The following is a 14,190-nucleotide window of genomic DNA, read 5'->3' on the forward strand; positions in this document are numbered from 1 at the left end:
CTCGGCCAGCGCGAACATGGGTGGTTCCTTTGCACTAATGTGAAGCAGCTCTGGGTCATTGAGAAGCTGACATGCTAGGCCTAAGGACCCCATGCCACCAATGATGTTGTCCAGCTTGTGGAACCGCACCTCCTCCCCATCGTGGAAAGCATCCACGAACTCAGTGATGTCGCTTGGAGGTGAGGCAAACTCGATCGGCATTGATGGAGTCCCCTGTTCTGCCGGAGTGGTCGGCACAACACCTATAGTGCTCGGTACTACTCCTGGACTGCTCATCACCACTGCTAGAGTGGTTTGCACCACTATAGGAGTGCTCGGTAGTAGTCTTGGAGTGGTCGGCACCACTGCAAGACCTCTCGGCTCTGCTACAGGAGCAGTCGACACCCATCTTGGACTGGCCAGCACCACTACAGGGCTGCTCGGCACCCCTCCTGGAGTGCTCGGCATCCCTCCTGGAGTGCTCGGCACCCCTCTCAGAGTGCTTGGCACCACCCCAGGAGTGCTCGGCTCTGTTGCTAGAGTGTTCGGCATCTTCTCTGTAGCGTCTCCACCACCGTGGATGACCAAGTGCTCGACGACGAAGGTGCTATTGAAGCCACCAGCTTCCCCCATGCCCAGACTGTCCTAGTACTAGGCCGCCTTCTCGTCGAACACGATGTCGCACGAGACTACCACCTTGCCTCCGTGTGGGTCATAGAGCTAGTACGCCTTGGTACCTTCCGTGTAGCCCAGGAGCACCATTGGTGTGCTCTTGTCCTCCAGCTTGGTGAGAACTGGCTTCGTCCTCCTAACGAGGTTGATGCAGCCAAATGTTTGGAGGAAGGACACGCTCGTCTTGTGCCCATACCCAGCTTCAAACAACGTCTTGCCCTTTAGTTCCATGGTGGGCGCACGGTTGAGGATGAACACCGCCATGGTCACCACCTCACCCCAGAACCTTGCCGGCATGATCTTGGCCTTCATCATGGACCGAGCCATGCCGACCACCATCTGGTTCCACCGCTCCACCATGCCATTCTGCTGTGGCGAGTACGGTACGGTGTGGTGTCACACCACACCCTAATCCGCACAGTATGCAACGAACTTCACCAAAGTGAATTCGGTACCACGATTAGTCCACAGCACGCGTAGCTTCTTGCTGCTCTCCGCCTCCGTGCGGACCTTGAAATTCTTGATTGCCTCCGCCACCTCGACCTTGCTCGTCAGGAGTTGTAGCCACATATAGCGACTGCAATCATCCACAAGCAGGAGGAAGTATCGCCGACCACCATTTGTGGATGGCGTGATTGGCCTGCAGAGATCGCCGTGGACGAGCTCGAGAGCATCCGCCGCGCGATACTTGGCCGCCTTTGGGAACGACAGCCTCCTCTGCTTCTCGGCCAGGCAGCTGTCACACAGCTCGTCTATGTGTTTGATGTGGGGTAGCCCTCGGACCATCTTCTCCAGCCAACCGAGTGCGTCGAAGTTGAGATGGCCAAACCGGGCATGCCACACCCATGGCTCCTCGGTGTGCCATGCTACTAGGCACACCGGCTACTCCACCTTCAAGTTGAGCATGTATAGCCAGTTCCGAGACCTCTTCACCTTGGCAAGAAGGCGCTGCTCCCGGTCCCTGAACCTGAGGACACCATCCTTGATCAGTACCTCGCTGCCATACTCATCCAGCTAGTCAATGCTGATGAAGCTATAACGTAGTTGTGGGATGTAATATACATTCGTCAGCACGTGGTGCTCACCGTTCTGGCACCTAAAGATGATCGTGCCGCGCCCTCGGATCGCCACCCTTGAGCCGTCCCCGAACTTCACCGTGCTAGTCATGTTGCCGTCGAGCTCAAAGAAGGCTTCCTTGGAGCCCATCATATGGTTGCTAGCGCCAAAGTCTAGGTACCGCAGCTGCTCTTGTCTGCCGCCCACACATCCGAGGTGGACTTGGGCACGCGGTTCATCGAGGTTGACAGCCTTTAAAGCCTTGCCGTGCCCTTTCAACACCATCATCTCTCCCTTCTCCTTCGCCTCAACGTCGTGCAGTGCATAGAACGATGCCCTCAGGAGAGTGGCCTCATCATCCTCATCGGCCTGCGCTATATGAGCCTCAGCCTTCTTCTCTTGCTTGCGATTTGGGCACTCCTTTGACCAATGGCCCGTCTTCGCACAACGCCAGCAGGCGTTGGGGTCGACCTTTTTCTTCTTCTTCTCCAAAGAAGCCTTGCCGTGGTGCTTGTCATCGCCACCGCAGTTGGAGGAGGCTTCCCCGGAGTTTCTCTAGGCAACCCACTACTCCTCTATCAGTAGTAGCTTGCCGCTGTCCTTTGTTGCTGTGGCCTGCTCCATGCGCTCGTCCACCACCCATAGACGGCCTGTCACATCCTCAATAGTGAGGTTGGATAAGTCCAGCATCGTCTCCATAGACAGAGCGATCTGGATGTACTTCACCAGCATGGAGTGGAGGTACTTGGAGACTGCCTCTTCTTCATCGATGGTGACACCATGGCTCCTCAGCTTGCTGATGAGCGACTGTAGGCAGAGGGAGAAGTCCTCCACTGATTCACCATCCTTGAACTTAAGGCTAGCGTACTCCTGCTTTAGCAGCTGGGCCGCCGCCTTCTTTGCGTGGTTGGAGCCGATGCGCATCGCTGCAATGGCCTCCCATGCCTCCTTAGCAGAGTTCTTCTCCCCCAATGAACTCCCTGTACTCCATTGGCATAGCAGTAAGGATAGCCTCCAACGTTGACATGTCGTCTTCTTCGTTGTCGTTGCCCTTGTCAATAGCATTCTAGAGCCATCGGGCTCTGAGCTTGACCTTCATGGTCACCGCCCACTCGCCATAGTTGGTGCGAGTCAGCATCGGCCAACTGGTGCTGCTAACCTCCTGCACCGTGTGCACGACGACCTCCTGTCGTGGCTGGACAGCCACAATAGTGCCACTGCTATCGCCCAACACAAGCATCAGCGTTGGCCGGAGCTCTATAGAGGAGATGGCAAAACTAAACTCGCTCACTTTACTGAGTTGCAGTGGGAAGCTATATATACAACTCTACCCATCTAATCCTAGTACATAGACATGTCAGGCTACCATGCTGCTACAGTGACTAGATGTGACAGCAGGGCTGACTTTGGCGCCTGCCCCTACAGCAGCTACAGTGCAGCGGTAGGGGAGCCTTTCGGCGCCTGTCCCTGCCGCATGTTCATACATGGGAGCAGCAGATTACTTAACAAAGTTCAGTTCAGATAGAGCAAAGCAGCTTGATTCATACCAACTACTGGCTGCTCTTGCCACATATTCTTTTTATCACTTCTCTTCTATCAGTTTCATTTCTAGATAATATATATCAAATCATGGACTGTTAACTTTGGGGGGCTGCGACATGCTTTCTCAAGCACAATGCTAAAAAGTGGTAGGGCACCCCAATCCAACATTGTCCACTACGCCAGATTTGGACATCACTACCGGCCTCATCACAGCCGGATTTGTGAGAACCAGCAATGATGTACCTTCACTGCCGTTATGAGCTCGAAAATAAGAAAATGATTGGGGCTGGGTTAAAACCGGCAGTGAAGCACCACATCACTACCGGTTTGTGGCTTGAACTGGTAGTATTTTGGTGGCCAATCATCACTGTCGGTTGAAGCCACAAACTGGCAGTGATTGGGCTCTATCACTGTCGGTTCTAGCCAAGAACCGACAGTGAAAAGTCTACAACACAAAAGGTTGCAGCCATCATTTTCTTCCTCCTCTCTTCCATCCCGAGAACAGAGGCACACGTTTGGGCCCTTCTCTCCATTGTTGAGGTGCTCTTCACCATGAAGCTAGCGCTTGGATTTTGAAGAATGGCTTGATCTTTTTGCTTTAAGGTTAGTAACAAACATCCACTCCTTTGATTTAGTTGCTTAATTAGCTTCGTTTTGATGGCTACATTGCTTGATTCTCATTCTAGTTCTTTCTCCATTCTAGAGAGCACTTTTCCAATTGGACATTTGTGCAAGGCTAAAAAATGTGGTGATTCTATCACCCAAACGGTTGGTGTCTATGAACACATTTTAATTCATGGCTAATTATTCCATGGTGGTCAAGATCATCATTGTTAGTATGCGATGCTATAATTAGTTCTTAGAAGTAGAGTAGAATAGTTGTTCTTCAATATTGTGCAATAATTGTTTTTTACTGCGATTCTCAATTTACAGGCCCGGGGCTACCAATTTCAATTTTCCAATAATTGGTGTACAATAATGTTTTCCAAAATTGGTACTTTCGAGCTACAATTGTTGTTCATGAAGCTCGATTTCTTATTAATTCTTTGTAATTACTGTCTCAGTACTTTTTTTTGTGCAGAGATGGATCGAGAGTGGATGTATCTGTCCTGAACGGACAAGCGGTACATGCATGGCGTCAGCCAGTTTATCACCGATGCCAAAGCCCACGCTGGGAATGGGAACCCTGTCTTGTGCCCATGCAAACATTACAAGAATCAAATGAACTTTCATCAAATTGAGTCTATACGATCGCACTTGATTACCAGGGGATTCATGCCAAACTATACGATATGGACTATGCATGGCGAGGTTGGTGTGAATGTTCTGCAGGAAAACGATGATGATGTGGACATGCCTGACGTAGACATCCACGATGGTGATGAGGAACTCGGTGTCAACACGGAACCTATGCCCACAGTTAATAATGTGTTTAGGAACACACTAGCTGACGACACCGAGGATAACGATGGCATTTCTCAGCTGCTACGTAATGTAGAGACCGGATATCTTAGTGAAAGACAGCTGAGAAAGCTAGAGAAAATGAGACAAGATGGCAAAACACCATTGTATAGGGATTGTCCAATGAGCAAACTGGAAGCCGACATCATGCTGTTAGAGTTCAAATCGACAAACAGATTGAGCGATAAAGGCTTCGATCAGTTGTTAGGTATAATAAGGAAAATGCTCCTAGAAAAAAATGAGTTGCTAGAAAAGACATACTTGGCCAAGCAAATGATCTGCCCCATCGGCCTCGAGGTTGATAAAATCCATGCGTGTTCCAATGATTGCATATTGTACCGTGGAGAAAAATACAAAGGCTTGGACAAGTGCCCCAAGTGTGGAGCTCCATGGTGTAAGGAAGGGCCATCAAATGAGGGTACCAAGACTAAAGGAGGTCCTGTAAAGGTCATTTGGTATTTCCCTATAGCTCTCCGGTTGCATAGGCTGTTTGCATGTGAAAGTCAGCTAAACTGTTGCGCTGGCAAGGCGAAGAGCATAAGAAAGATACAATGATGAGGCACCCCGCCGATGGGCATGACTGGAGGATTGTCAATACTATGTTCTATAAGGACATCGGTGGAGAGGTAAGGCACCTTTGGTTTGCTTTGAGCACACATGGGATGAATCCTTTCAACCAGGTTAGAAGCAATCATAGCACCTAACGCTCTGTATATACAACCTTCCACCTTGGGTCTGTATGAAGCAGTCGTACATCCAAATGCCACTACTGATCCAAGGGCCAAGACAACCTGGGAATGACATCGATGTGTTTCTAGAACCAGTGATCGATGAACTAGTGGAGATGTTTGAAAAGGGTGTGCCGGATGTTTGGGACGAGTACAAAAAGGAACATGTCACGATCAAGGGAGTACTTATCGCTACAATCATCAACCTGCCAGGTCGATGTTCATTGTCTGGAGAGAAGACAAAAGTCTGTACTGGATGTGTCAAGTGCTTGGACGACACCGATCACTAAACTCGTCAATGTCAAGTTGTACATCCGTCAGGAATGGACAAAGGACAAGGTGGTGCTTGGCCTGGCCTGGCTTGCGGGAGACATGACAATTAATGGCTGCCTAATTCCACAGGGGTACACTCGCATCACCATTGATATAATACTTGATAAGAAGTTTAACAAGATACCCATTGAGTACCCCGTAGCGGAAGACAGGCTGAAACTTGGTCAAAACAAGGGCTCTCAAGTGGCCTGGCGCAAGCATTTCATTAAGCTTGACCATCCATTGTCCTCTGATGATGAGGACGACTGTGAGTCTTCGCCCACCCACGATGATCACTCACCATCTCCCAACAGAGATCACTCCCCTCCTCATCCGGAGCCATCACCCCCGAGAAGACAGAGGTCTCCTTCTATTCCTCCTCGTCCGACTCCATCTTCATCAGCCCCGAGAAAGGAGACTCCTCCTCCTCCCCCTCGTCCTCCATCTTCATCAGCGCTGGGAAAACAGAATTCTTGTCGTCATCCTCCTCCTCCTCCTCGACCTCAGCCCAAAACAAGATCAAGGACATCCTCGCAGTCATAGAAAAGGTCCTTGGATTCGGTCGCTAATGCTCCCAAAGTGGACCAACAGAAAAGAAAAAGGCCGTTCAGTGGCAGCGTTACCACCTTGATGAAAGAAAAATTTATAACACATCTCTCGAATGAAGATTGTGTTAGTTTCTTCAATCTCTGTGCCTCACTGCCTTCGTATTTGTTGAAGTCCAAATTTGAAAGGCAAACATAGAATAAATATGCTACAACAAGAGATGAAGAATTACACAATAAAGATTTAAAGAACATACAGAAGTACGTCGAAGACAACCTAGGATTAACCATGGAAGAGGCCATGAATATCTATTATGATGTACAAGGGACGGGAACACCGGCAATGAAGTATGAAAGGGGCAATCTTTTGGTTCCCGATGATGAGTATAAAAATTTGACAACATATATGTGCCAGTTGCATGAATATTACATGGCTCAAGCAACAGAGACGGACGACTTTGGTTTTGAGGTTATTATCCGTTCACCACATATTTTCCATTATCGTGAAGAAGAGAAGTTTGATATCGAGTGGGAGTGCTAGTTCCAGCTATACCAGAAACGCTCTCTTGATGTTCAAATGTTGACGTTGTGGACTATGTAAGTACCCTACACGCACGATATTATAATTAACTACTCTCTCGAGACAAATTGTTAACTTTTGAGCACTTCCCATGATTTTATATAGGTGTATAGCAAAATTTTGCATTCTAAAAAGCAAATGGGATTACATAGGCTTCTTGGACCCCTTGCAAGTCAATGAGAGGACATGTCTAGGCCTCTATCGATGTGACGTGGAAGACCTGAAACATAGATTGATTGCTGTTTTCGATGAATTCACGATGAAGAAGAAAACCCACATACTTCTATCCTACAACTGCGAGTATGTGTTCTCGGCTTTTAATTTTATGCTTCTTTTTTCGTTAAGATTATTCGATAATTAGGATTATGTGATTGTAGCAACCATTTCATCTTCATTTGTGTCAATCTTGCCAAAAATTTGATCGAGGTGTGGGACTCGAAGAAAAAACCATTTCATCATCTGGATGCACCGGTGGCAGTGCTGAATTAGTAAGCGATCCTAATAACATATTATTTTCTAATCACACATACCGTTTTCTAATGTTTCTCCCTTTAATGTTGCTCAGTGTCCAAAGAAGACATATCGGTGGGACGCCAGTCCCATTCAAGGTTGTCAAAATGGAGGGGAAGTACCTGTCACAGCCGGCGGGAAACAATGAATGCAGGTTTTATGTAATGTGGGCAATGCTTCGCTACATCGGTGGGAAATCGGAAGAAGCCGATAAGTTGGTGTGTATAATCCCCATTTCATTTATGTCCGTTAATAATTCAATAAAATAATTTACTGTTCCTCTTTGGATATCATCTATTTTGGTCGACAGCGCAAGAAATATAACCACCAAAGGCTGTTGACATGGAGATCGTCGCACTGCAATCAGAGCTCGCAAAATTCATCTTAGCCTAGGTATTGGAAAAAGATGGAGTATTTTCCATTGCACAATCCATGAGGTACAAGGACCAGTATGGCCTAGAGCGGCTCGCCAGATTATTGTAAGAAGTCCGAGAATATTTCTTTTTTATTTTGAGGGATCGAGATCTGGATAAGAACATTTGAACTGTAACCATAACATTTGTAATGTTTAATATTGATGGACCTGTCGTCTACGTAGTGTATATAAAGCGAAACCCGATTCCACAAAAAAATATAAATTAAAATCAATTATAAAACAATAAAATACGAATGGGCCATCACTACCGGTTAGCAACGAACCGACAGTGTTGTCTTGCAAAACACTGCCGGTTATCAACAAACCGACAGTGTTGTCTTGCAAAACACTGTCGGCTTGAGCCATGAACCGACAGTGTTGTCTTGCTCAACATTGCCGGTTTGAGCCCTCAACCGACAGTGTTGGCTAGCTCAACACTGTCGGCTTGAGCCATGAACCGACACTCTTGAAGCAACCTTCACTGTCGGTTAGGACTACAAACCGGCAGTGTTGTTCAACTAGACACTGTCGGGTGGAGCCAGAAACCGACACTGTTTCCTATAGATCAGTGTTGGTTTTTAAGAACCGACAGTGATGTCAACCCCCCATCACTATCGGTATGCCACTGTCGGTTCAAAATCCGGCAGTGAAGGGGTTTTTTGAACCAACAGTGATGTACAGATCTGGGGTAGTGGTCCTCTCATTCTTCTCAACATCTACTTTAAGGTGCTGATTTGAATATTTGTTAGGCCAGTTCTTTCTTCATGTGCTTGCTGATTGATTATTGGTTCATTTGACAGCTCAATAAATCAATATTGAAAGAAGGTCCAGAGTCCTGAGACCAACTGTAAGGTGATCATCTATCTACTAATGCTGGTAAAGTTTTATGATGTTGCAATTGTTGAGTTTCAGATGATATACATATTTATAATGGCGTGAGAGGCCATAAATCTACCATGACAGCTCTTTTGATCTAATGGCGACAAAATTTAATTGTTCTAAAACTGATGCATATGCCATTTGGACTGTTTCCATTGGGCAGGAAGATGCGCTTTGAGAAGAGTGCTCAGACTCTTTTGAAGGATGAACTGAATCAAGAATTTTGCAATGACAACGAACCTTTCATGATTTGTGCTAAGAGTCCTTAGTCTAATTGTTTAGTTCTACAAGTCTAGAATGCAGTTTCGACGACCTTGCTATTACATTATTGAACTATAAAGCTTTTTTATTTTATTATTGTACACACTATTGAATGTGGATGATCAAAGTTATTAATATCATTGCCCTTTTGTGCCATTAGATTTTGTAATTTTGTGAACTTCTGTGCCGCAATTTTTTATTATTTAGCAAATAAAACAGATGCAATATAAAATAGCAGCGAACCTAATGTCGATGAAATAGTTTGTATCGCATCAAATCTAATGTCGATGCAATAGTTTATGTTGCATTGAGCCTAATGTCGATGCAATAGTTTGTGTTGCATCGGACCTAATGTTGATGCAATAGGTTTTATTGCACCGAACCTAATGTCGATGCAATAGTTTTTATTGTACTGAACCTAATGTCGATGTAATATGGTCTATTGCAACGAACGTTAGCTGTTGCAATTGAAATTCTTATTGCATCAGATTTATTACATGTATTACATCTACATGATTTTGATGCATAACCTTTTTGCATCTCTCTATCTTGATGCAAGAGACATCTATGGTCGATGCAATAGCAACCTCGCATCAAAATGATTTTGATGCAATAACCCTTTTGCATCTCTCTATTTTGATGCAAGAGACAACAGATGGCTGATGCAATAGTGAAATCTCACATCGCTCACAGCAAACTAATGCGATAAGGCTATGGCAACTAGAGCTATTGCTGCGGCTCGCATCAAACGCGAAATTGATGTGGTACCAAGCTATCGCATGGGTCAAAAATTAGTAGTGAGCTATGCGCCGTATGGGTCGTAGGATGGAATAGGTGCTGGCCCAAGAGCATTTTTTATTGAAACCTCCCAAAAAATTTTTTGCTGCAACATGAGAAATCAACGAAGTGCAACATACAACAGTTTGTTACTGCAACATCAGAATAAGAGAAGATGAACCATTTATAATCAACATGAGAAATCATCAGCTACAACACCATTCAAGCAACGCTACATATCAATTTTGTTGTGGCAAAATCATCTACAGAAACATCTGTATTTTGTTGTGGCAACATGGGAATTCATCTAATGCAACATGGAAAAACACAAATATAACATCTCAAAAATCAAATGTGGAGCTCAAAGATGTTTTGGATGAAATTTCATACTGCCGCTGTGTTGCGGCATTAGATCCGTAAGAGGTGAAAAGGATTGTTTGGGTCGAAAACCTCCTAGACAGATAACGAACCGGGTCACCTCTCCACCTCCGCCCACCTCTCCGCCTCCGCCTCCGCCCACCTCTCCGCCTCCACCTCCGCTCACCTCTCCGCCTCCGCCCACTTCTTCGCCCCTGCTCATCTCCACTTCGCTCGTGAGGGGGACTGTCATTGGAGTCGTAGATCTACGCGTGTTGGTTCGAGGTTGGAGCGGTTGTCATTTTGAGGAGGTGGAGGGGAGCACTCCAGCGGTGTCTGCTGAGCAACGGTGAGGAACTAGCGGGGCATTCGGTGCGGATTTCACAGGTGTCAGAGGTATTTCTCGTTTCCTTGTGGTATGTCGAGAGTGTGGTCGCGGTGGTCAGAACATTCCAGAAAATTGAGTGTAGATTTGGTGCATCATTCATGAGGAATCGCAGGCTTACTCTAGCTTGTCCGCCGTATTCGATTTCACCGTAGAGTTCTCAGAGGGTAGGTGTAAATAGTCGGAAGGAGTTAGAGGTGGATTTGGAGGATTGGTTGAGTTTTGATCGTTTTCCGCCTTTGAGTTCTAAGCAGAGATCTCCAAAAGTAGCGTTCGGGTTACCTAAACATTCGTAGTTGAGTGATTTGGATAGAGGTGAGCACCTTCGTCATGGCAAGTTGCCTCCAGTTGCTGCGGTGGATTCGAATTCGATTGCAATTGGGAACTTGCCAATTCATTTCTCATGGAGTAGTAAATCGGACACTGCTTTGGGTGGTGGAGAGGTACAGAAGTCAATAGAGCAAATTGTTCAAGAGTTGCAGCCGCCAGTGATGAGCACAAAAGTGAGTTCGCCGCCATTGTTGAGGTCTCAAGCTCGAAGAATCATTGACAGTGATGTCCAGGTGATGACTGTGGGGAAGAAGATGCAACGGCCCAAGGCTGAGGAAAAGGAAAGCTTAGTTGGGCCGGCCTAGTTAGGCCTGTCTATTGATGACTTGTTCGCTCATTCTTATATCCCTCCACCCAGTCAAAACCGCAGTCGCAGTCATGGTCGCATTGTTAGGTCCGCCTCATCTTGGGTCTGGGTTGCCTCCGCTAGGGTTTGGGATCCAGCCGTAGAGCGTTTTCCGGCGAGTGTGAGGGACATCAGGAGATTTGGGACTCAGGCAAAGTTTTTCCGCCGTGTCCGTCCTAACACGATGGACGGGCGGTCATTCGCTGAGGTCACCATGGATAAGAGGTAGTAAAGTCGAGAAGGTAGAGATGGAGATAGATTTAGAGATATTAAAGATGGGGAGAGATTTAGAGATGGACGCAGTAGCCGTGATGGATTTCAGGGGTCCAGGCGTGAAGGATGGGATTCCCAGGCTCGAGAGGGGCGGGATCTGCGATTTGCTCGTGATCAAGGGTACTGGGAGTCAAAGCAGGGTCATCAGCAGTTTCAAGGTCAGGAGCAGTGGGAGGTGCAGAATCGCAAGAGGATGGGGGATCAGTCTGAGGAGCGAGATGTGCGTCAAATGACTGAAGAAGATCTACGTCACAAGATTAAAGTTCGAAGGAAGGGGTACAATGTTCAGCAGAGTTGGGGTTCGGGTGCAGGTCAGTCTTCAGGTCTTGCTATGAAATGTTTTAATTGCAATGATTATGGTCACCAACATTCTACTTGCAAGAAACCTCCATTCTGTTATAGTTGTCGAGAGTCAGGTCATAAGTCCAATCAGTGTCCTTTGATGAAATCGAACAAGGGTTTGTGTCTCTGTGCGTATGGTATGCCTGGTCAGATCTTTTATGCTCTAGATTTACCTGAGCCTAAGGCTGAAGCTAAACTTGAAACAGAGGGTCCGATTAGAGCTATTGTGTCAATTTTAGAAGGAAGGGGTACTATGTTTAGAGTTAAGACTGAATTGCATTATTTGATGGATTCGAATTGGGATTGGGATGTCAAGCGCATCTCGGGAAGTGAGTTTCTGGTGAATCTACCTTCCAAAGTGGCTTTGAATCTGCTAATCAAGATGAAAAAATCAAGTTTATCACGTTTGATATTGTGGCTGTGGTTGAGGAGTCAGATATGGATCCGGAGGTGTTTCAGGTCCTTCAGTCTGTGTGGGTTAGAGCTATTGGCATTCCAAAATTTGCTAGAACTGAGTTTGATGTTATGGAGCTGGCTAGGTTGGTGGGTGACCCAGAGGAAGTGCATGTACCGTCTCTGCAATGGAAAGCGGTGTGGGTAAAGGTGTCATGCCGTAATCCTAACAAGATAGGCGGGACATCTGAAGTGTTTATTAACAAGAAGGGTAGGAAGATAACTTGGTATTTTTCAGACAAGCTCCAGAATTATCCCCCATCCAAGCAAGACGATGATCCTGAAGATGATGAAGATGATGTTACTGATGAAGAAGACCCAGAATCACAGGACAACCATGGATGGCTAGAATCGGGCAACCTACACCTGGTGATATTAGTCAGAAATATGGGTCTGGTCCTTCTAGTCATCAAAGGCAGGTAGCTATGGGTAGTTCTGAAAGTACTGGTCCACTTGCTGAAGCATTAGAGATGAATACTCAGGGACCTAAGGATGGTATAGATGATTATCAGAGGTTGATAACCAAATCTGACATTTTTCAGGATATGCATGATTTAGCTGCTAGTCTAAATCAGCAGGGTGATCTGGTACTTGAAAATGTGGTGTTATCTGGTGGGGGTCAGAAATCTCTTTTGGAAGGTGTGGTATCTGATGGGAGGCTAGTATGTAATGAGGAAGACAAAGTAGCAGTTCCTGAGTCAATTTTGACTTCTATAGAGGAATCATATGAGCTTTCCAAACTTCAGCCAGTTAAGAGTGACATGGTTAATTTCAATACAAGGCATAGTTCGAGAATTCAAGAGAACAAAGGAGCAACTCAAGATAAACTAAATGCCAGGACAGCTGATGCAAAAGGTACTAAAACCATTCCCTCATCTTCTTGTCCTACTGATACTTGCTCCTTAGATTCTATGGCTAGAGTATGTGGTTTTTCTTTGGGGCAAGATGAGGTTTCTAGAATTGCAAACATTTCTTTGATACAAGCTAAGGAAGATGCTTCCATTGCTTTACAAAAAACTAAGCAAAAGATTGAGTTGAGTTCTATGATCCCAAATGATACAATTATTAGAGTTCCTTTGGAGATTGAGAGTTCTGTGGATTTGAGCCCCCAGGTGTTAGAGTTGATGGGGGGTGGTGCTGATACAGTGAATAAATTATCTCATAGAGATCAAGGATGAAGATTCTGTATTGGAATATTAGAGGTCTGGGAAATGCAGGGAGGAGGAAGTTGCTTTTAGGATTAGTTAATAAGCATTCTTTTGATTGCATATGCTTACAGGAAACCATTAAGTCTTGTTTTAGAAATAGAGAGTTAGAGAGGTTCGCTGGCCAGAAGGATATGTTTTGGTCCTGGTTGCCTTGTTCTGGACATTCAGGTGGTTTGCTCATGGGTGTGGATAAAGAGCTGGCTATAGTGACAGCTGAAGATGTGGGTAATTTTTACTAATGTTTCAATCTTACCATGAAGGCATATGGTTTTTAGTGGGTGATTTTCAATGTATATGGCCCTGCTCATGATAATAGAAAGTTAGAGTTCTTGGAAGAGATCCAATCTAAAGTTCAGTCGGTGGAATGCCCTATGATTTTGGGTGGAGATTTTAATTTGGTGAGAAGAATTGAGGAAAAATCTAATGGAAATGTGAATGTTCAGATGATGGAGGCATTTAATGAAATGATCAATAATACAACTCTCAGGGAACTTCACAGGTCTGGAAGTCGTTTTACCTAGACAAACAGACAAAATCCTCCGATTATGTGTGTTCTAGATAGAGTTTTGGTGTCAAATGCTTGGGAAGATAAGTTTACTCTGACGTCGGTGGTAACTGGTCCGAGGCTAGGATCAGATCATAACCCTCTTATAGTAGATATGGGAGACAATGTGCCAGGTCAGCAGTTTTATTTCAGATTTAGTGTTCATTGGCTCCAACAGGAGGGGTTCAGAGAATGGGTGAGAGCTAAATGGCCTTCAAGGTTTAAATATGATCCT

At 45.8% G+C, this 14,190-nt stretch overlaps 1 protein-coding gene and 1 pseudogene across 1 annotated transcript; one reads left to right on the forward strand and one right to left on the reverse strand.

Annotated features, from left to right (window-relative positions):
- Positions 1 to 1,533: 1,533 nt before the first annotated feature.
- Positions 1,534 to 2,439, reverse strand: LOC136484013 (uncharacterized). Its single transcript, XM_066481177.1, has 3 exons — positions 2,301 to 2,439; positions 1,714 to 2,246; positions 1,534 to 1,665 (listed from the first exon to the last, which is right to left on the reverse strand). The coding sequence occupies exons 1-3, from the start codon at positions 2,437 to 2,439 to the stop codon at positions 1,534 to 1,536; spliced, it is 804 nt and encodes a 267-aa protein (XP_066337274.1).
- An 8,575-nt stretch (positions 2,440 to 11,014) lies between these two features.
- Positions 11,015 to 13,932, forward strand: LOC136484014 (uncharacterized; annotated as a pseudogene).
- The last annotated feature ends 258 nt before the right edge of the window (positions 13,933 to 14,190 follow it).

Source organism: Miscanthus floridulus, chromosome 9, assembly GCF_019320115.1.
Source record: "Miscanthus floridulus cultivar M001 chromosome 9, ASM1932011v1, whole genome shotgun sequence".
Classification (NCBI taxonomy): domain Eukaryota; kingdom Viridiplantae; phylum Streptophyta; class Magnoliopsida; order Poales; family Poaceae; genus Miscanthus; species Miscanthus floridulus.